This window comes from Mycteria americana, chromosome 1, assembly GCF_035582795.1.
Source record: "Mycteria americana isolate JAX WOST 10 ecotype Jacksonville Zoo and Gardens chromosome 1, USCA_MyAme_1.0, whole genome shotgun sequence".
Classification (NCBI taxonomy): Eukaryota; Metazoa; Chordata; class Aves; order Ciconiiformes; family Ciconiidae; genus Mycteria; species Mycteria americana.
In genome coordinates this window covers 13,853,685-13,877,359 of record NC_134365.1, presented here as the reverse complement: position 1 = coordinate 13,877,359, position 23,675 = coordinate 13,853,685, and the positions used below count along the sequence as shown (strand labels likewise).

The 23,675-nt window shown below is 41.2% G+C and overlaps 1 protein-coding gene across 3 annotated transcripts in view; it reads left to right on the top strand.

Moving 5' to 3' along the window:
- The first annotated feature begins 400 nt into the window (after positions 1–400).
- The window catches only part of RSBN1L (round spermatid basic protein 1 like), a 52,907-nt gene continuing 29,632 nt past the window's right edge, over positions 401–23,675 (top strand). For 2 of the 3 annotated variants that reach the window (XM_075490876.1, XM_075490866.1), the window contains exons 1-2: positions 401–1,086; positions 14,389–14,502. In XM_075490876.1, the coding sequence (XP_075346991.1) occupies positions 453–1,086; positions 14,389–14,502 (748 nt within the window). In that variant the 5' untranslated portion in view covers positions 401–452. The remainder of the gene's footprint in view (positions 1,087–14,388; positions 14,503–23,675) is intronic. The other variant, XM_075490884.1, reaches the window with a different exon arrangement.

The window sequence follows — 23,675 nt, the reverse complement described above, 5'->3', positions numbered from 1 at the left end:
GGCTGCCGCTGCCGCGGCCCGGCCCCGCCCGCCATCGCTCGGGGCAGCTGCCTGCCCTGCCCCCGCCTGGCGGAGCGCGCCCGGCGCGAGGGGCGCTCCCCGCCACACCCGCCGGGGCTGGGGACCGGCCCCAGCCCCACGCCGAGTCGAGTCGAGCCGAGCCGAGCCGAGCCGAGCGGCTGCGGCCCCGGCCCCGGCCCCGGCCCCGGCCAGCTGCGCCCGCCCTGACAGCGACGCCCCCTCCCCTCGCCCCCGCTCGCCGACTGCGCACTCAGCCGAGCCCGCCGCCCCCAATCCCCTGAGAACCCGCCCCCTTCTCGCCCTGCGATTGGCTGATCCCGCTGTCTCTCCGGCACCTCCCCTGCCCATTGGGCGAGGCGGGGGCGTCCCCCCGCCCCTCCCGGTTCTGTCGGTTGAAGCGAGCCGAGAGTAAATAGAAGCAGGAGCCCAAAATGGCGGAGCCACCGAGCCCTGTTCGTGGCGCGGCGTCGCCCGAGCAGGAGCCGTTCGGCGCCAGGCCGGTCCCGGACGCGAAGGTTTCTCGTGGGTCCCAGCCAGCCGCCAAGAAGATGAAGGGAGCTGATGAGAAGAGTCTGAAGGGTACTAAGCGCGTCAACGGTGAAGGGGGCGGTGGTGGCGGCAACGGCGGGAGCGGCAAGCAGTCGCTGCCGCTGCCAGCGGTTGTGCCGAGCTACAGCAGCTCCGCGGCGTGGGGCTTCCCCGCGCTCCCTTCTGGCCCCTCCGGGGGCGCGGGGGGCTTCGCTTTCCCTTCTCAACTGCCCCGGAAGCTGCTGTCGCCCGCCGTTTTGCTGCCGTCGTCCGCCTCCTCTTCCTACCAGCAGCACCAGCACCGCCACCACCGGCACCGCCTGGCTCTGGCTGTCGAGGCGGGAAGCTGCGGTAGTGGCGGGGCGGCCGGCGCTGGTGGCGGGAGCGCCAAGCCGAAGAGGCCCAAGGAAAAGCGGGACAAGGAGAGGAGGAAGCACGGGGCCCTGCCCGTGGTCGCGGCGGTGGGAGATGGCGGCGGGGGCCTGAGTGCCGCAGGCCGGGAGGAGAACGGAGAGGTGAAGCTGCTGTTGCCGAAAGGTGAGGGGCGGGCGCCGTGGCTGTGCGCGGCCCGCGGGGGATCGCTCGCTGCCCGCAGCCTGGGGGAGGCTGAGGGGCGGGAAGGCAGGGCTGGGAGGAGGGGTGGGGAAGGCTAGAGGAGATCTGGAAGGGGCAGCAAGCCCGGCCTGGGCAGGGTGGGTATGGTGCTGTACGTGAAGGTGCCCGGAGCTGCTGTAGCTGCCGTGAGGGAGCAGGAAATGGTTGTGATGCTCGGGTCGAGCCGTTAGAATGGCTGCCGGCCCCCGCCCCTCCTCAGCACGCTGGCCCCGGCGCAGCGCCGCTTCACCTGTCTGCCCCTTCCACCCTGCCCGCTACAGAGCCGTGGATAGCTGGGCTTGTGGACTCCCTGGTAGGAGAGCGCTGGCGTTGTGTCAGTTTGTGGAGAACGCAGTGGTGGCTTAGTCTGCCGTCAATCCTGTCAAAAAAGGGGGTGTGGAATTAGCGATGGCGTCAGCCAGAAGCTGCCAGAGGCCTTAGGTTTTCTTACCTATTAGGGAAATAAGGGTGCCTAGTAATTTACTAGAGATCTGCGAACAAAACTGAATTTCTATCATTGCTGTGGGGGGGGGGGAAACGGAGAAGACCACATGTTACAAAAAAACCTCAATTTTAAAATTAAATCCTGAATGATCTTGTTTATTAGGTTATTAATTTTTACAGGCTAAGTCATCGAGTACTAGAGAGCATGCACTTAAAATTTAGATACTTAAACTTTCGACATTGCATTTAGTTGCTTCTTCAGGTTTGCTTTATTTCCTGAAGATCACTGGGCTAAAATCATCCAAGAAATGCTCGAGGCATTCAGGAGAAGGGGAGGACTGCTGGGTTAGTTTACTAATGGGGCTGGACAAAAATGGCTGTACGAGGTAAGACAAGGTATTAGGCTAGGTTCTTGCTTAGATTCTTGCTGACTGTGATCAACAGTAGATGCTTAGGAAGTAAAAGACAATACAAGAATACATGCTTTTATTTCCAGTGTATGCTGTCCCTTTCCCAGTCTCCAGTGACCTTAAACCAGATGTTGATGCTTTTGCATTTATGCTGAAATATGAAGAACTTGAAACATTCACTCCATTACCTAGTTTAAGGAAGTTTCCTTTCTTTCAAAGGAAAGATAAATTATAGCTGTTATGTAGGCTTAGGTTACTTTGATTGTGGCCTATACCTGTACTTACAGGATGAGCCAAGCTTGTAGAGAACAATTATTATTATCAGTATGCTTTTCTGTCTGTTGATTAGGTTGTCTGGCTGCAGTTTCCACTAGTATCTTAGTCTCTGATTCACTTACCTTTGAGTATTTTTTTTTAAATTACTTGTTCTTTTTGGTCAGCATGTTGCACACAGCTTTTTGTTCTTGGGACCTCGATTGCTGGTGTACAAGTGGGCTTTAAGGATGTCATTTCAGTGCTTTCAAGTGTTTCATTTTTTTTTTTTTCTTGTTCCTGTCCAAACGATGACTTGGGAAAAGTCTTCAGAAATGATACTCGGTACACGTTTGATGTTGGTGGAGCCTTCTTGTTTTCAAGGATAGCTGCTAAGAAACTCCCCCAATATCTTTCTAGCAAAGCTATGAAAATAATAACTACATTCACTCAGATTGTCATAGTGTCCTACCAGTGTTACACAATCCTGTTAATAAATCTCTGAGAACAATATTACAATAACAGGATGAAATGTTTTTTGCACATTGGTGAAAGAAATGATGACAGTGAGGTGTCAACTGAATAATTAATTGAACCCTCCTGGAAGCTGTGATTTGTCTTTAAAGAGGAGATTCTGCACCTTGTATCTGGAAAGGATGTTTTCTCAGAACTTATATACCGACAGGCACAAGTACTTGACATTTTAGTTGCTGTTTGCGCAGAACAGATCTTTTTACCTTTCATTTATTTCTTGAAAACCTAAGTACAGGCAACAAATAACGTTTTCCAAGGCAAATGATGCCTGTGTAGTATCTGTGTCTCCGATTTCTGTTTCAAGGAAGTGGTTTCTGTAGCTAAAATTTTGTGGCGTAGTTTTCTAAATGAATGAAAAACTTCATTAAACTGTATATTTTTGCAGAGAAGGCTGTAAGAAAGTGAGGGATGCACTGAGTCTTCTGCTGAGAGCAGCCAGCCTTTTTAAAGTGGCTCTGTATTTGACTGTAGATTGAAGAACAGGTTTGTACTGTTAATCCTGTGAATAATTTACTTTTCAGAGAGGAAAGGAGAAATGTAGTTATGATGCAGGGAGAAAAGAATGATGGGGGGGGGCATGCAGAATGCTAAGTACAGAGGAAAACTAAGAATGATATATTAGGGTGGGAGGGTGGAATAGGCAGAACTCGTGCATTGGGATTGCAGGGACTATGGCATAGACTAGAAGAAGATACCGTAGGGATTCTGGTTGCAGCAGTGAATGTGGAATGAGTGAATTTGAGACAGACATGAAAGAGGGAGGAAATAGCATGCAAAAGCTGTGTAGGAGGGAGGTGATTCTGATCTTGCTTTGGAGCAAAAGATAGATACGTAGGTGCTGTAGAAAAGGCAAGGAAGGTTAGAGGAAGGGTAGGATAGAAGGGAGTGAAAAATTTAGGCAGCCTACAGATACGACATCAGGGTGAATTTAGAGGATTTTGTATAATAAAAAAACCCAAGAGGCTTGCACACACAGAATATAGAGGGGGAAAGTAGGAATAAAATGTGCCCCTTTAAGTGTAATGAGATGAGTTTGCAGAAGCTGTCGTATGTGCAGCTGGTAATACCGTCTAAAAAGCAACCTAATGCAGGCAAGTGCAGTCTCCTTTTCCTGGAGTCTGCAGTTAGACAACCTTTTTGCTTTTGGTGCTATGGAAAATGAACAGCAATGTGGAATTGACAGTATTGATTGTGTTTTGTCTCATAGTATTCAGAACTGACACACATATCAGTGTTGCACCTGCCAGAAAGAATATTGTGCAGATGAGGAAACTAGAGGTGCAGAAGTCTCTAAAAGAGGCAAAATTACAAAAAGATAAGCAGGTGGAATGGGTGAGATTTCCTTGATCGTTTTGAGGCTCTGAAGGTGGAAAAACTCCATGCTCCTCTTCGCAGCCAAAGTGGAGATGCATTGCACGTGGGTACACGGGATGGAGTGGAATTCCCAATTGAACCTCGTACTGATAAGAGTGCCAGTATCTATGAATTGGGAGGAGTCGTGTTTCTAATCAGCGAGCTGTGTGCATACTCTGCTACATACAGCAGTTATAACGCTAGGAGGAAAAGCTTTACCCTGGTGAGAGAGAGGGAGGGCCTGCACAGACCTTAGTACTAGAGAAAATGAAGAATGAAGCTAGGGGGATCAGGGGGAAGAATGGCAAAATTTGTTTCACGGGATTGCTGGGGCTGTGGTTGTTAAAGGAGCAGCCACTGCCTGAGCATTCACACACCGTTCAGGGAGTCGCACACTCACCACCTGAGACTTTAACTGCTAGGACTGGAGTCCCTTGGCAGGGGGCAGCTCCACTGAACTGACAGGTGCCTCTTTTCTACTCCGCACTCATGCACGTGCTCACTCTCTGGTGCTTTCTCTCCCCTCAGGCTTGACCCTAGGTTTCCTGACGCAGAGTCTCTGATACGATGTACACCAGACGAATTTATTGAGTGGTACAGCAGTGAAAACGGCTTGAGCTGGGTGCCTCTGGAGAGGGACCCTGAACAAGGAAATCCCTGGGCAATTATACCCTTACAATCTAAGTTCCCCTCCCCTCATGTGACAGTTCGGACCAATGGTAATGTTAGGGTCTGGGGTCTTCCTGTTCTTCATTGGGTCCTTTCATTTGTCTCTAGGTGGGCTGTTTCTTTTCTTATCTCTGAAGTTGCAGCTGCTGATGATGACTGTAGCTTCCTTATCTTTCTGGTTTGCACTGGTTTTGGGGCCTTCCTTCATGTAGCCAAGTAAAAGTTCAGTATATGGTCAGCACATCTGGGTGAAAGTTCACAGCTTGTGGCCTAAGGCTTTAACAAGCCTTGCTACTAATGCGATGTATTGGATTCCATCTGAGCTAAAAGTGACTACTGTAACAGTGGTGTAGACAAGATAATACAGGGAATCAGGGCGTGCAGTGATGCGGAGTGAATGAATGTGAGATCTGGACTTGGAAAACTGTCATCATAGGACTTTGAGTAGTACCAATAGCATTTTCCTAATTCTAGTTTAATTACTGTGATGATGATAAGCGATATTGACACTGAGGAGGAAATTGTGAGAAGTTTTTTCACCTACCATTCAAAAAAGCTGATTATAGGAGCTGATGTTTGTCCTTTGCTTGCAATAGTGATTACAAGGTAAGAGGGCCTAGTTTTGAGGCACCTTTCTTTCCTAAGTGATAGGAATACGTTAAGCTTGGTTATAGCCAAGATGGATGATGTGTTTAAAGCTCTTTAAAACTTTTGTATTTTCTTCCTTGAACAAGTCTTCATTTACAGATTTCTCTGGTCTTTTAATTCATTGGAAAGACCTTTAACTTGCAGAGTCATAACCAGGCCTTATAGCTTGTGTTTCAGTTAAATGAATGGAGTTGAGTGAACCGTTCTGAGATGATGATCTAGCTTGCAGAGAACCTGGAAGGCCATTTTGCCATATGCGTGATTTATCCTGCGGATGCGAGGTTTAGGCTGTTTAAAATAAGCTTAGATTTCACTTGCCAAGTATATTCTGATAGTGGAATTAGAAGTTGTGTAACTATTTTTGTTTTAAAACATGGTGTGAGTCTGACAGAAATGATTGCTGTTCCAGTTTATGATTATGCTGATTCAGTTAGTCATTTAACTGATACTCTGCTCTAGCAGTTCATAGTTGAAATTGTTTCCTTAACAGTGCAAAGCTCAGGTCAGCCACTCCCCACTTCATCAGACATGCTTGCCCAGAGTTTTTTGTTTTGGTCAATAGACTTGCTGTAAGATGTGATCCAGATGCATGAACCATCTTTTCCATTTTTGTTCCCATTTCTGTGTACAACTTCCCTTTCCGTCTATTTTTTTTTTCTTCAATGATCCATTTGCTGATAAGATTACCTTAGTGTGCAAGCAATTACAAAATGAGACTGGTATTTCTAACTTGCAGATGGGGTTTCCCTGTATGAGCAAGAAAACTGAACATGGTACTGTAGCGCCTTTTTTTTACTTCTAGTCTTTTTTTTTTCTTTTTTCCTTTCTTTCTCCTGCTTCTTTGAAGGATAGATTAGATTAGATTTCAGGTGGGCATTTACCAGTGATTCTTCTGATAACTTGGTTGCTTTGGGCTGCGTGACACTTCTGGGTTTTACGCTTTCAAGGAATTGCACTTTTCAGGCTTGTTAAGTTCAGTTTGCATCTGGAGGGATGCTCATTTCGTAGTCTGACTTACCAAAGTAGGTTGGAGAAAGTTTTGGATCTTCTTCTTTTCCCCTTCTTTAGAGCTGGCACCATGCATCTTGTGAGTTGGGTTGTCTTTTTTCTTCCGGTAAACATTTCCTTCTTCTCTTTACTTCTATTTCCTTTACTTTTTTTTGTACTGTGTGGCTTGACTCACTTCCCCCTCCTCCCTGCCAAACACCTTAAATTCAGCAGTCATTTTCATGCTTGTGGGGCCTCTTGATCACTCTCTTCTGAATTCTTTAATATATTTCTTTTTAGATACCCCACTGTAATCAGCAATGTCTAGAAAGTGTTTAGAGTTTTAAGTGTGGTATATAAGAGGAAGAGGGACTTCTCAAATTTCTTTGGGTGTTTGAGATTTGTTTGCAGTTTAGGTTTGAGAGCTGATAGTGACATTAACATAAGCATCCAGTGTTGAGATGAATTTGGAGGAGTGTGTCTTTCTCCTGAGGGACCCTGTCCCCTTTTCATTTCTATGCGATAACCATGAAGCTTTGCTAGACAGAATAAAATCTTTCATTTTCTAAGCTGGAGAATAAACAAAGCCCCTCCTGTACCCCAGAATCCAGCTCTGTGTGTAATTCACGCAGCAGAAACTTATTCTGGTTGTAGAATAATAAATAATTTTTTTTTAGTTAAAACAAGATCAGTAAGCTGAAACACCAGATCTGAAACCTCTTGTAGAGGCCTTGTTTGCAGCTGTTGTGTTCTCTGCTACTGATTTCTGATGCAACTCCCCAGTGCTTGAGCTTAAACTTGACTCATTCAGTTCTGCACATAGAAGCTCTCCTTTAGAAGTGCAAAGATTAGAGGAATTGCAAAGATTAGATTTAAATTTCTTGGAAGTGTTTTGATTCTGAAAGGGGTCTATCTTCCTTCCCATTCACTGGAGGGCTTGAGGAAAAGTTCTCGCCTGGTAAGGGGATGTCTTTAGTCATATCTTAGATTTTAAACTTTAATTACTGAAAGGAATGCCAGCCAAATATTCCTGGTTATTGGAATGAGAAAGCTGTAATGATTTTTTTTTTGGGGTGTCTCAGAAAAACTGTATGGGTTTTTTCATGTTCATTAAGTCAGGAAGCGTGCTCTCGGTGTACCTTGTATGACGATAAAAGTGCAGGTGTCAAAACCGTTAACATAGTGGTGTTAAACGTACTTCATATATCTGCATAACCAGATAAACATGGCTTCTTGAGGTTTTATTTTTATGGGTATTTGTATAAAAGGAGGAGAGTGCCAATGGAAGAAACAGTGACTGATGTTGTTGTACTCCCCTCCTCCTCCCCCTTCCCTTCAGTTACAATACTGTTGGTGTTAACCATCTTGATGGTGTCCGTTAGCAGTAGTTTGTAAATATTTTGCCTGATGTGCACTGACAGCCCTTAAATCAAAGGGAGAAGAGAGAGGCAGAATACTTTGAACATAATCTATGACTGACTACTAATGTGGGTTACCATCTGGAAAACTGATGCAAAGCAGCTGCAACTTTTGGCATCTGACAAGGTTGTAAAGCTTGCTTCTTTCAGTGCTGAAACAGACTTGCTCGAGCTCCTGCATCAGCTTCTAGGTGTGAATTTCACAATCTGATAGTGACCACGTTGCACATAATCCGCTACAGAGCATTTCCCGCTTGACTCGTTCTCTATGCATTCAATTTACCTTTTTGTCTGTAGAAAGCTTGCAATAGAGGCAAAGATCTGGTAAATTTCTGAAGTCTGAATGGTGTGGTCTATGAATCTTGTGTTCCTTTGTTTACTACTTAAGAAATAACTGCAATTGTTATGAGATGGTATCTACCTAGTTAGGAAACAGAAAACTTTTTCTATAGCCTTTAGTTGTAAATGGCTGTTTACCTTATAAATAAAGTACATACTCCATTTCTTTTATTTATGTGCTTAACCCAACATCCAGAAAAAGTAGAAGCACATGGATTTGAGGAGGAAGTATACATATCACTCTGAATTAAGTCAGTTAATCATGTGGATTCACTGTAAAGTCAAAACATTCTTCAGATGCCATTTAGGAAGGTGAGGTGGAACAGTTCTTCATAATGGAATTCTTCCTGTCTGTATATAGCACTTTTTTAAATATACTGCTGTTGCTGCATTTCATTCATGGGTGTACTGTTTCTATGACATTAAAACCAAAGAATATGGACTTCGTGGTGACACTCATATTGTGAACTTGAATGAGACATCTAGAAATCTCTTCATTCCTTGGGTGTTGTATTTCTTCCAAACAGGGATACTTATTCCTACAGAACTTTGTATTTTAAAAAGTTGACACATGGCATTGGCTTATTTAATAGAGTAAAAAAATAACTCTATAATAATAGAGACTTTTTTTTCTTCAGGCAGCAGAGCTTGAAAGCTAAGGAGTGAGCCTAACTCTTACTGGACCTTCCATAGCTGATTCCTATTGTGCTTGGAATTTTTTTTTTTTTAGGCAGTATTTACAAACCTTGTTTAGTCTGTGACCAGTTGTTTCCTGAGCAGTGTATTTCTCTGTCAAAAGCATATAAAGCAAAAGTGCATTTTGATAGGGGGAAAACTTCATTAAAAGATACAGGGTTCTTCCATCTTTACCCTGGGATACAAATTACTTCAAACTTTTGGCTTTTAGTGTATTTAGAGGTACATAAAGGAATAGGAACTCTGTGTATGTGCAAGAAGAGCACGTAGTACAATGAGCAATGATGTGAGAAGATGCTAAGAGTTACTATGCGACAATAATGTATATATGAAAAGTTTGTATGTAATAATTACTGTGTTTTAGTCATTGTCTCTAATGCAGTTGCTAAAAACACAGTGGAAAATATGGATTAATGTGAAGAGATGTGAATATATCATCTGCTCTTTGGAGCTAGTCCCTAAAATTCATCAAATGAACAGTAAGATAATGTTTTGAGGACCACTGACGACTTTGGGTGTTGAATGTCACAAGGAAGCTATTGCAGCAGTAGTAAGCGTTGGGTTAAGGAGAGAGAGCTGTTGGCTGTCTCAATACAATACAGCAAGTAGAAACGGAGACATCAGTCATCCAGCTGTGTTCTGGCCAAGTGGAGAGCTGGTACATTGCTTAGGGTTTTGGATTATTTTAAGATTAAGGATTTTGGTATGAGTGATTTGCTGATAAAACAGAAAGTGTTAATTGAACTCTTGTAGTAGGGGAACTGGTATTTTCCCAGAGATACTTGTTTCATTGCATTTTTTTTATTTGCATCTTATATGGCTATTAAGTATTCTTTTCTGTCACTTCAGATGTGATTCATGGCATCATGATTGACTTTTTCTCCTGCTAGAAGAATCAGGATAGCAATTTTGAAAAGGGAGAAAATACCAAATCTTAAAAGTAGAGCAGACATAAGAGGAAACTTTTTGTATGTTTTGATCCAATAATAAAAAAATATAACTCAACCCCCCCCCCCCCCCCCCCCCCCCAACAAACAGATGAAATGTTAGACAAATCCTCATATTCAGTACCTGACTAATCTTTTGATTATCCCTTACCAGAACAACTTTGTTAAAAGGGAGAGAGCAAATAATTCAGCTTAAATAAAACTGAAGTTTATATTGCTGGAGTGTGTGGGTTTTTTTTTTTAATATCTACTAAAATGGAAAAACAGTTATTGAAATGTAAATATGCTTAGGTGGCTTCACTTAAATATTGTATAATGTTGATGAATTTTGAAAGGGTTACTATAAATGTTTTTGTGATTTCCTGCAGAATATAGGCTGTACCTATTCCTTTTTTTTTAATTAACCTTTTATTTAGACTAGAAGTCTTTTAACACCCCACCCCCCCAACCCAAACCAAAAAAACCCAAAAAACAAAACCGAAACCCACCATCAAATAAACAAACGCACAACAAAACAAAATACCCACACCCTTGTGGAAAAAATTCCAATAATGGACCACAACTATTTGGTAAGTTGTTCCTGTGACTAACTTGTGCCTTTGTTTACAAAAAAAAAAGGAACTGTAATATGATCATTTACGGACTAGGGATATCAGACTTCAGCTTCTAGTCACTGGTACGTCTATATATGTTGGGTTTTTAGAATGAAGACCTTTTTATTGAAACTTGTCTTCCCTGTTTGAGTTGAATTACCCCTTCACCTTACTTTGAACTCAAATTATCTTCTCATTAGCATATGAAACTTAAATTTGTTAATTGCTTTTCTGAAGCTTCAGTTTTTCATCATTGTGAAAATTAAAACTATTCCAGTGGCAACTGCAATGCTGCGACATATGGAGGTAATAGCTGTTGGTACTTGATGTTCTCTTGTCCTGATCACTGACCGTTTGGGTTACATTATTTCCCTGGGGACTCATTTCATCCTGTTCCCTCAGCAGCTCAAGCCTTTTTTTTTTTCTTTTTTTTTTTTTTTTTTAATTTTCTTAGGAGTAGTATTGGTGAAAGCTAGTTGTAGAATATTCTGTGAACATGGAAAGATTAGTATAAACATCTCTCTACCTTTTAGTACTTTGAGATGCTGTTGCCGTACAAATGAAATGGAGACCTAAGGTTTTGGATCAGTAGTAGCTGTTACTGGTAAACTGCAAAAAGTTATACAGGAGTGTTCCAAGTTTTCTTAACTTGTTCAACAGAACATGTTTTGTCTCGTTTTCCCTTGCCAACCTCACTTACTGGCTGTTTATTCTACAACATGTAGACTGTAAAGTGCTTAATGTTGGAGGCATTTGTTTTAAAGCTAGATTTTTTGTGAAGAATTTTCATGTTTCTTGGTTGAGAAAGTGAGATTTGGACTGAAATTATGTATGGCTGGAGGGGATTGATACCTTATATTAGAGAAGACATTCAGAGAGATACTGATCTCTGGTGTTTTGGAAAGTCCCAAAGAGCTCCAGCCTGTTTTGAACTGTATCAACGTTATTGGGCAGCATCATATGGCGGCAGCAGGTAGTATGGAGACTGTACTTGGAGAAATGCACTTGCCCTTCCTTGTTAGATATCTGTGCCATAGGCATATTTTAATAATGTTTATTGACTATAATGACGATTGGATACTTCTAAATTTACTGACTTTGCAGAGCCAGCATAGCTAAGTTGCAGTAGATTTTGTACTAAATTAAATCTTAAAATAATGTGGTTGATTTTTATCTCTGCCTCGCATTGAAAGCTGTGAAATGGAATGTCACTGAGGAGAATAATCTGCAGAATTTTGTTTGACAATTGTGTTTGAGTTTTGCCAGCCAGACTAGAAAATACTTATTTTTCCTCATAAACTGAAGACATTTGAGCTGACAATTAAGACCCAAGTGTTAATCCACGGAATGACTCTTATTTTGACATACATTTTTAAATTATATTATGTTTTGTCTTTATTTCAATATTTAGTTATGCTTTTTTTTAAGGAGAACTCTACTCTCTATTGCTTATCTATTCTGTGGGCTGTGTGAGGGAGGAAACCTGAGAATTTGTGCATTTAAATTGGGATTCTCAACTGTTCTTTACTTGCCTGAGGCTGTATGCTGGTTTTGTTATAGTACTGTGATTTCTAAAGGGGAAATAGTTAAGGTTTAATTTATTTCAAACCTTCCTCAGCTGCATTTACATTGTATTTGCAATCGCTTCAGGTATGATTTGCTTGTGGCTGTTGCTGGAGGAGGTCACAGGACACTTCCATTGTTTCTTTTGCCTGGAACGTCTCACCATTGACTCTGCTAATTGCTTTCTAGATCTGAAAATAAACTAGAGGCTCTTTAAAAGGTTTCCACTTGTTCTCTGTCCTTACTTATGTGTTGCTTCTCACAAAACTGGAAGATTCATTGGCCTGTGATGCTATTCATGAGCCTGCAATAAAGGATTCTTTCAGTCTCTCTTGTCCTCTTTCAACAAGGCTCAGCACTTGTATATGCTCTTCAATCTTTCTTTGATTCATAAGTGATAGCAGAAGTCAACTGTGCCTCTTAAAAGTATGCAAATTTTGAGATAAAATCTAGGTCTTCCCATGACAATTATAATCCTGGCTTGAGTTGAACATTCAATGCAGGTTACAAATCAAGCCTAGTGTTCCTGCCTACTTGCTGAGTGATTGTCTACTTTCAGAGTGTTACTTAAACTCCTGTTGTATAATTTATTTCCTACTTCATATTTCTTAAGTTGCAGGGGATTTACAATTTGGGTGTTTCTTTTGGGGGAGGAGCAGGCTGGGGAGGAAGATTCATGTCTGCTTAACATCCTCCTAGAAAGTACAGGTTTGTGTTGCTTAGGAAAACTTGTTTGGATTCCATGGTCTGCTATACAGATGAATCTGCTTTGTCATACCTTCTCACTGAACTGTTAGAAGGCTGTTCGTGGACATGATTGCTTCAGTCATTTAGAATTAAGACTTCCAGACAGTTTTAAGCATAGGTACCTTATTCCTTACTATTTTTGTGCCAGCGTAGTTTCTATTATCTCCCAACTGCTTATCTTGATCTGTGGATAGACAACAGGCATATCTCAATTGCCATCTCTTTTGGTTTTTATTTTCTTTCTTAGGCTCTTCCCAAAATACGTTCTTCATCCTAACAACTGCTAGGGTTCAAGTTCTGTAGTCTTACTAGAAAACTCCTAAAAGGAAAGATAGGAATGCTGTGGAGTCATTGTTAGAGTATTCATTTATGTGGTTTACTGTTAACACTTTGCATTTTTTGTTTAACTATTAACATGTTTCATAAATAGTTTGGTTATAGGACACTCTATATTGTCTTCTAGAATTTAAGGCTTTCTTTGGTTTGGTGCTGAGGAATATTTCTGATTTGCTAGGAGTGAAGATACCTGCTTCTTCTATTTTACATGAATGCTTGAGGAAAAGTAATTGGATTTCTCTTTGCTTCCACGTGGGGTTTATAATGCAAGTACCACCAATAAAACATTAGAATTGCCTCTCAGCTGTATTATTGAGAAAGCATTCTGAAGCATAACATTCTGTAGAAGCTTGAAATCAGATTTCCTCTTTTCCTGTGGAGGTTAAAAAGCCCAGTAAACTCTTGGAGCAGGTATTTGGCTTCAGGCCAAGAAACCAGGCATGAAGTGCTGGCGGCAGTGCATCTGAGCCTAGTAAAATCTGACTTCTTTAAATGCTTGGCCTCAAAAGTAAATCTAAACTCAGCTTGAAAACATTACTGCTTGAAATTATGAATTCCTCTGGGTATAGTATTTTTCATGTAGAAAGCATGCCTAACGGCTCTGCTTTTGTGTGACAACGATTCAAAAACCTGGAGTGACTTGACAAGAAAGTGAATAATGAGACTGTTCTGGTAAGCTGTTGCTGATTGTAGGCAAGCAAGGCACCAGTGCATTGTATCTGCTGTGCAAATACAGCACATTTCACGTGTTTCTTGTAATTACATCTTACTGCTATTAATGCATTAGTGTAGCCTGTGAACTTAATGTAAAAGATTCTGCAGCTGACAAATTAAGTCTTCATTCCAAGCTACTTGCAAAAGCCTTTAAGGTTAGACTGTGTGAAGATAGTTATGTGAAGTTTCTAGTGTATATGCGCACCCAGAAAAATACAAACTGTACTCTTTTTTTTTATCACCATTTCTTATCTAATGTGTGTAACTTGAATTTCAAGAAATAAGAGCCGACTACAGGTGCAAAATTAGAGCAGAGGGTAGCTGGAGTAAGCAAAAATTGTGAACTGTATACACTAACGTGCTGAGTTGTTGCATAGAGTTCTAACATAATAGAAACAAAACTTGCCTGAGTTAAATAAGCTTATGTTGGATTATGCAACAGATAAATATTAGCTTTTCATATTATAAGTACTGGGATTTCCTTGTAACTCTTCCTTTTATCCTCTTAATAGAGCTTACATAAGAGTAATATGAAGCATGCATGCGACCAATTAGTTTTCTGTTCCTACTTAATTGTAAAATATTTGCATTTCAGCTCAAATCAAAGACAAAATTAAAGAAAGGGAAAAGAAGCAAAAAGAGAAGAAGAAGCACAAAATAATGAATGAAATCAAGAAAGAAAATGGAGAGGTCAAATTATTGCAGAAAGGTAGGTTCAAACTATGTAGTGGTATTTCATTATAGTGCTTTAAAATCTTTGTGATTGGATACTGAGTTTTAATACTATGTTTTTCATTTAACTTAACTAATCAGGGAAAATGGCATTTGGTATGGGGGTTGCAAATTAAAATGTAACTATAAATTTTAAATTTTTTTTGTCAACTGTGTTAGGTACTGGAGATTTAAAAATATAACTATCACCACAATGTTGCTTATACAGTAGTAGTAAAGACTAGTACTTGAAGGAATAATATTGGTGATACCTACATCTTCTCTGCAGTTACTGAAGAAGGTTATTGTTTTATAAGTTGTGGAGAAGGACAGTGAATCCATGTCAAATTTTATATCTAACATTAAATGCACAAAACTGAGTAACTAAGGAGTTATAATTCAGGAACTCTGTCAAATACTAAAAAATTATGTACAACAGGCAATCTTAATTTTGGCTAATTTCTTCAACTTCACTTACTGTAATGGAATGTAATTAAGATCATCTTCTCACACTTCCTTGTACATCCACTGAAGCTTAGAATTGTACAGTAGTTGAGGTTGGAAGGGACCTAGTCCAATGCCAGTGCTCAAAGTAGGGTCAACTAGAGCAGGTTGCTGAGAACTGTCTCCAAGGGTGGAGGCTCCACAATCTCTGTGGACAACCAGTATCAGTATTTGACCACTCTTGCACTAAAAAAGTGTTGTCTTATGTTTAAAAGGAATTTCTTTTATTTTAGTTTATACCCTTTACCTCTTGTCCTGTCACTGGATGCTTCTGAGAATAGTCCTGCATCTGGGGAAGAATAACCCCAGGCACTGGTACATACTGGGGGCTGACCGTGAGCCAGCAGTGCACCTTCATAGCAAAAAAAGGCCAACAGTATCCTGGGCTGCACTAGGAAGACCGTTGCCAGCAGGTCAAGGAAGGTCATCCTTGTCTACTCAGCACTGCTGAGGCTGCATCTGGAGTACTGTTTCCAGTTCTGGGCTCCCCAGTACAAGAAAGATATGGACTTACTGGAGTGAGTCCATCAACGCGGTCGAAGATGGTGAAAGCACTGGAGCATCTAGTAGGACCTGTAGCAATGGGACAAGGAGTAATGGCTTTAAACTAGAAGAAGGTAGATTTAGACTAGATATAAGGAAGATGCTTTTTATGATGAGGGTGGTGAAACACTGGCACAGGTTGCCCAAAGAGGTGGTAGATGCCCCATCCCTCAAAACATTCAAGATCAGGTTGGACAAGGTTCTGAGCAACCTGATGTAGTTGAAGATGTCCCTGCTCATTGCAGGGGGGTTGGACTAGGTGACCTTTAAATGTCCCTTCCAACCCAAACTATTCTATGGTCTTTCCTATGAGGAAAGGCTGAGAGAGCTGGAACTGATCAGCCTGGAGAAGAGGAGGCTCAAGGGAGTTCTCATTAAACACCTGATAGAAGGGAAATGAAAAAGATGGAGCCAGACTCTTCTCAGCACTGATCAGTGACAAGACAGGAGGCAGTGGACACAAATTAAAACACATGAAATTCCGTCTGAATGTAGGAAAAAAACCAACCAACCAAAAACTTTCTTACTGTGAGGGTTGTTGAGTACTGGCCTTGAGTACTGGTTGCCTACAGAGGTTGTAAAACCTGACTGGACACAGTCCTGGGCAACCTGCTCTAGGTGACTGTGCTTGAGCAGGGGGCTTGGACTAAATGATATCAAGAAGTCCCTTCCAACCTCAGTGTTTGAATCTGGCTATATCTTTACACCCTCTCATTAGGTATTTGTACACACTGATAAAATATCACACCCCCCCGCTTTCTTTTCTCCATGCTGAACAATTCACTGCTCTCAGCCTCTCCTTGTGTGAGTGATGCTCTGCTCCCTTAATAATTTTCAGGGCCCTTTGCTGGACTTGCTCCAGTATGCCCATGTCCATCTTGGACTGGCAAGCCCAGAACTGGACATGATACTCCAGATATGTCTCACCAGTGATGAGCAGAGGGCAAGAATCACCTCCCTCCACCTGCTGGCAGTGCTCTTCCTAATCCTGTCCAGGAGGCTGCTGGCCTGCTTTGCCACAAAGGCACACTGATGGCTTATGGTCAACCTGTCATCCGCCAAGAGCCCCAAGTCCTTCTCTATTGGGTTGCTGTCCGGCCAGTTGCTCCTCAGCCTGTGCTGGTGCACAGGGTTATTCCTCCCAGGTGCAGGGCTTTGCACATCCCAGTGTTAACTTCATGAGACTTCTGGTGGCCCATTGCTACAGCCCCTCAAGGTCCCTCTCACTGGCAGCGCAACCCTCTGGTGCATCAACCACTCCTTCCAGTTTTGTATCAGCTGCAAACCTGCTGAGGGTGCGCTCTGTCCCATTAATGAAGATGCTGAACAGTCTTGGCACAAGGTATCAATGTCTGGGTTACTCCAGCAGCAACTGTCCTCCAGCTGGACTTTGTGCTGCTGATCACAACCCTTTGAGCACAGCACTTAAGCCAGTTCTTGATCCACCTCACTCTTCACTTATCTAGGTCATGCTGCATCAGTTTTTCTATGAGGATGTTGCTTATTTAAGTAGACCCAAGTATTTTTTTTTTCCTGTTCTTTTCAGACTCTGCTTTTGAAGTTAGGAACAAATTCCTGATACATTTTTCTGTTATCTTGGCTGCTGTAGGATTTCCTTTACAAAGAAAAAACTGAAAACCCCAAGACAAAACATTATCTTCAACACATTTGTATGAGGTCAGAGGCATGGAACCCTGTAATTACTACATCACATATTATACTCCAAGCACAGCTCCAAGTAACTATATTAGCAACTATGACAGAATAAAACCTCTGTTGATCAGTTCTCAAGGCATCGACTTAGACCATGAGGAATGTGTAAGCTGGTGACTTCCTGTGAAAAGGACAGATGTGGCTTGTCTTTGCCTAGCATGAAAGGAAGCTGGTGATTGAGATACTGGGCAACACTTAACCGCCTCAACAGTGAGGTTCTTCAGGTTTTGTTTGTGTAGCAGCCTTTTTTTACCCTGCCTCGCCCCCCCTCCCCCCATTTCTGTTGCCATTCAGCAGATGAGGTGGAAGCTGCAAAGACAGCAAGTCTTGTTACACAGATCTAATAAATGATACCTAATGGGGTGTTGGGCCTCAAATGGTGCTTTATTTTCAAGTTAATATAAAACAGCATATGCACAGGGGCTCTGTTAGAACACCTCTGCTGTTCTGAGCTGGCTGAGTAGCAGGATAGGTTATTCTCACAGAGAACAGTGCTACAAGTGCATTAGGTGCCTTATCACATCTATGAAATAGGGATATGTTATCAGTCAAGTATCATGTTTTAGGTTTTCTTTAAGATGTTGGCAGGATGTGTTGTAGAGGCTCTGTTTGGTTTGCTAGCATCCTGTGCAATTGACTCCTATTTCAGGGAAAGAAGGGAGCATGTCAGGAGAACAATTATTGAGAGCAGACAGATCCTCTCCAGTGGGTTTGTATCCTGTTCAGAACACCAGCTCTGGATGTCTTCTGTGGACCTCCAAAATCTGACTGGTTGTGCTTCGATGTGCTGTGAAGTTTGTATAACATTTCCTGCTTCCTTCTGCTGATGTAGCTTTCTGTCCTGGGAGCTGAGGGCAAGAGAGCAAAGGCATAAGTGCTTTAAGATGCAACTTCTTGTATGTGTCAGTGGTCAGTGCCTCTGTGACCTTCTCAAACATAATTAACTCTTCATCTAAGGATATCTTTTCCCTGTGGAACAAAAGTTAAGCTCCAAGCTCTTTTATTCTGAGCTCAGAATTCACTGTGTGGGCTTAGGAACAAAGGTTTGGAACTAGTCTACTTTTCTTTGGGTTTTTGGTTTTGTGGTTGTGGTTTTTTTTGTGTGTGTGTTAAGAGACTACAGTGCTGGTCTCTAAGACAGTTTATTTTCTTCTTCTTCTAGGCATTAAATCTATACCTTGTTGTAAAATGTTACTCTGACCATCTGCTGAATGCTTTTGGTCTTATGTTGAGAATATTGTTAGTGTTTTGGTTTTTGTCTTTTTTGTTTTTTCTTCTGTTTGTGACTTACTTTCATTGAGGGGGTGTAGGTAATAGCCTGCCTGACTTCAGACAGTTAAACTAACTGTCCAAGATAAAAGGTGGCTAGTTATAGAAGAAGAGGTCAGTGCTGAGGGCCTGATGCCTTTTGAGGGAGATTTGGTGCATAAGCCTGATTTTGGTGCTTTCAGCTGAATGTGGAAGAGTTTACTTACGTTGGGAAGCTTAGGGATGTAAGCCATTTGTCTGTCTAAACTTGGGCTGCTGTTCTGTTGAATGCAATGATAAAACTTCTCCAAGCTGGAGAACGGCAACTCTTAAAAAGGGTATTTTTGCAGTCCCTGAGGCTGCTAAAGGAAATGTGTTTGGCTTTTTCAGAGAGCCTGATGGCTTTTCTTATGCAGCTAGAACAAAAACATTTTTTGTCATCCTTTTGCACTTGCAGATGTATTCTCTATAGAATAAAGCTATATAATTGCACGTTTTTCTCTCAATTTGTTATGTGGAAGGAAGAGCTCGGGTCTTGGAAAAAAGCTTCTTTGCATGTGCATGTTGTTAAAAATTCAGGAAATACAAGTGATTCAAACTTGCTCTTCAAAAACTCTGCATAATGAAAAGTTACCTTTTAGAAATTGAAAGTTTCGTACCAAAAACTTTCACACCAATGTGACATGGCTGAGGGTTACTGGAGGTCCTGCAAAAAGAAAAAGGATTAATAGGCTTATTTGTAAATAGTCCCATTTGTGTTTTCCCTTGAAGAAAAAAAAAGTCAGTCCTATTTTTCTCATTATTTCTATTGGAGCACAGCAATTTCTAAAAATGCAGTAGGAGAAATTCTTAGTGTGTGTTTCTGCAAGATTAAATGCCTTGGTTTATGGAATGCCAAAATGCAGGGAAGAGGGGAGAATGAACATTTTCATTGTGCTGGTATGAATATCTGTAAGAACAAATTTGTTTTCTAAAGCTTTTTTTTTAAAAATTCTTCTGGGAGAGATGACATTTATTTTAATTGTACATTCTTATGAACCATTTAAATTTTTTATAGATGGCTTTTGCACAGAAGTGATTATAAAATAGGTATATTTAAGATGAAACATACCTCTGAGTCATACTGCATGCTTTTTCCCATCCGCTATATTTTGTCTTCATGTGTTTTTAGGGAAAATGTTGAAGGATTTGTATGCAGTGCACTTTAGTTGATGGGACATTGAGAGGATGGGAAAGGCTGAAGTCAGAGTACAGGGCACACAACCCACCGCATTGATTTGCCTGTCAATACTGATTTTGCTTTACAGTCCTTATGCATCATTCCCAACTTTTACTAATGAAATAGATGAGTATAGGGTGAAACACAGATGTAGAGTACAGGTAGGATATGTGTGATAAGATCACTGAGAGCAGAGCTCTTCTAAGTTCCAGTGGGCCTCAAACCTTTTTCAGAAAGAATGCATTAAATAATTTGCTTTTCTTTTTGTGTGTAGCTGGTGGCTCACTGTTTTCCAAGTTTTCTGATATGTCTTTGCTGCTGCTTGCTCTTGGTTCCTTCCCATGCCTTTACATGACTGATTAATTTCTACCCCTAAAGTTGCTGTTGCCTCCATTACTCCTTCTCTTCAGCTAGTGCATTCAGTTGGCTACACAAATCTTTGAGAACCTAAAGGGAACCACAAGTGCTGGACTTGAGCAGTCTCTACTGTTGTCCACACAGGGTGAGACACTGTCAGCGTGTGCTGCTTTGGGATGGAGCAGGTGGCAGTTGGAGGGAGAGCTGTGCTGTAATAGCTTTGAAGTGTGTTTTGCTGGAGGTGGAGGTCTGGAGCTTGAAACAAAGACTTCTGGTATATCAATGAAAAGCGAAAGTCAAGTCTTTCTACCATTACCTGCAAAATCTATGCAGGCTAAAAGGTTTCCATACGAGATTTTGTTGTTGTTGTTGGAAGACATCTGTGAAATACTAGTCTGAAGGCTGTGGGTACAAATTATGATAGGCTGTGTGTAGCATATGCACGTATATTATTTGGAATTTCTTTTTATGGTGAAGACTGTGGAAATAATTGTAGTTTTTTAATTACTTTATTTCAAAGAGAAGGAATTCAAAGATAATACTTCAGAGAGAGTTGCAATGCTGTCACACTTATAGGAGCTGTTCCTTTGAGAACAGTGTTTCTACCTCCAGCTTATGGCTAGTAAATGTCTTTGGGTAAGTTGCTAGGCTGGGTGCACACAAAATATTTTTCTCTTGCCCTGTGATTGTATGGTATATGTGAAGTGGGTTTCAGTTCTAATTTCCATGCCACAGATTAATTAAAATACTGTGATGGTCAGTTCAGAAAAGAGGTCTGGTTCTATGTGGGTTATTCTGCTGTCTTTAAAGTTCTTCCATAGCAGGGTAAAAAATGCTGGTAGCAGAGTGCTTCCTGCCTTTGCTGCTTGAAGTGGAAGGCTTCATTGAATTAAGATGACTAAATCAGCACTTTTTCACCCCATAGTATATTTTAAGATCCAGACACATGGAACTGCACAGAAATTTTGTATCCTGCATGATTCCTCTTACAGATTCTTGTTCTCATATGCAGACCTATAATTTTGAACAGAAATCTTCTGTTACACCTTCCCTCTCCACAAGTTTCTATCCTTGCCTTTGGTCTAGGTGGGATTTCTGTCACGGTTTTTAGTTTGGATGTTGATTTATTTGGAGAGTAGAGATTTATAAGTATGGAAGGAATAATAGGTTGCTGCTTTTTAAAATACTTTTGTAAAGTACATAAAATAGTTAATCTATAATTTTACGTATATATATTTAATGTGGTAACTCAGGTGACCGGACGTCAGAGACTGTTTGCAGACTTTGTATTTTCAGACCATTTGTTGTAGAATTACTCACTGAAAATACTTTAGATCTCTATATTTTTTTTTATTCATCACTTTATAAATCTCTGCTTATCTTACAACATCCTATTGAAGCTTTCATGATAAGAGCAGTTGTTGAAAGGGTATAGGAGGAAGCATGTTAGGATCTTCCTGTGTGGCTCTGATGGGTAAGAGACAGTTACCTTAATGAGCTAATCATAGTAGAAGTCAACGTATATCCTTGCAGCAACTTTTATCACATCCCGTGTTTGTATGCCTGTAAGTATCACTTTCTGAAAATCTTGAATAGCTGTTCTCAAGGTGATTGTGACTATTCAACTTCCAGGAGGGATGAGACAACATAAAATAGGATTATTTGATGTATTTTAGGCTTGACTCTTCTGATGTCTAATATTCAAATTTTCAAGCCTATAAAAATAACAAGATAGCTGTCGGTTCTCAGTTGTACACCTGCTGTTTAGTTTGTTTCCTGGGCTGCGTACTGAGACACTTTGAAGTTATGTTTGTTTTCAGCACACGGTCTATTAGCTTTTCAACCTATTGGCAGTTGGTCTTGCTCATTCTCCTTATTTGCAGAGTGACTATGTGCATTTCATGTCTGTTCAAATTCGATGTGCATGCTTTAAGTCTGTTAGGAAGTCCCAGTCCTTTTGAACTATTTTGTAATATGTTTTTCATTAACTCATCAAATTATTATATAAAACTATATTTATTGAAAAAAATTATAATACATGATGATATATTATGTTGACATCAAAATATAAAATTGTGTCAGTTAACTATCTGGCTGGTAGAAACAAGAGTGTTTTAGGATCTAAAAGGCTTCTCATGGTTTTTCTTGTGCTGGGTGACTTTTTTTTAATATTCTTTTTTCTACTGTAAATGGCAATGCCTCCAAGAACACTTGTACTCTCTACGACTGCATATTTTATTTACTTACTGGTTGGTGACTGGCATCTTGGCTGCTCCTGTTCTAAGCTATTTTTTAGTTGTTTGTGGTTATGAACTTTAAACTCATTGGAAGATCCAGAGGGACACTTCTATGGTTTGGACTGGGATTTCTCTGTTGCCTATTTAAAGACTCAGCCTGAAGAGCTTTAGCAGAGCTAAATCATCATAAATTTCTAATATGTCAGTAGCTTTAGTTTGAGTTGCAGCAAGGATGCTAGAAAATGCTTGAGTTGTGTCTCTGGCCATGTGGGACTGCGGGGGGAAAAAAGTGGAGATCATTAATTGGAGGTTACTTCTTACCTATCCCCTTACTGGAGAGTACTAGGCAGAATGTCTCGTGGTACTGTAGTAGGAGATAGCTAGTGCAGGACCAAGCCAAAGAGTTAAATAATGTTTTGTAGCTGATGACCGGAAGGCCAGGCTGATCTCTCACTGCAGAACAAGTAGTATACCTGCAGCTGGTTGATATTGCTGTGACTTTTCGTGTGCCATAGAACAAGGAGTAAGATGCTGTGTTCCAGTCCTTCTGTTCAGTTGAAAAAAATCTAGGAAATCTGGCCCCTGTTTAGGTTCCTCCGCATTTACGTTCTTTCCTCCGTGCTCCTACATCCCACTAAGTGCTCCTCAGCTCTGTTAAATTTTGGTGACTGAGTTTTCCTGAAGTGGGGAGGTGAAAACTGACTTAATTACTGGCTGCAGTTAGAAATGTTTGTCCCTTCCTGCTACTAGCTGTCAGCTAGAAAACTGATGGAAAAAACAATTTAGCATTGTTGTTAATGTTTTTTTGAAACTTTTAAAGTTCTCTCCCTAATAATTTTGGGGGCTGTGACCTCAAAGTTGAGAAACACTGCTCTAGTTAAAACAACTGAATGAAGTAAAAGCTTTGCGGCCTCTGCTTACATAAAATTTCAGATCAAATGATCTCATGGACAAAACACAGCATAAAATAAATATCAGGTAACTTCTGAGTTTTCTTCTTATAAAAGTTCACACTTGGAAGGAATCTGTAGTTATCAGCGTTCAGGCTGTGTAGCATCAATTTAAATTACAAGTACATATCGCCTAGTAATAACAGAGCATTGGCTTATCTGCATAAAATTCAAACAGTTCTGAATCTCAGTCCTTAGTAATAGGTCCTGTGCTGTGAGTGACAGCGGTCTTGTGGCACCACAAGAGATAAAATTACTGAGTTACCTTGAAAGATCTACCTGCCATGTAGATATATGCAGTGGCAGAAGTATTTGTGTTACGTAAGGCCTGAGTTGCCTAGAAGATGGTTAAAGGTTGTTTAGAGGTAGTTCTGTTATTCTGAGTCCCCGAAGTCCATCA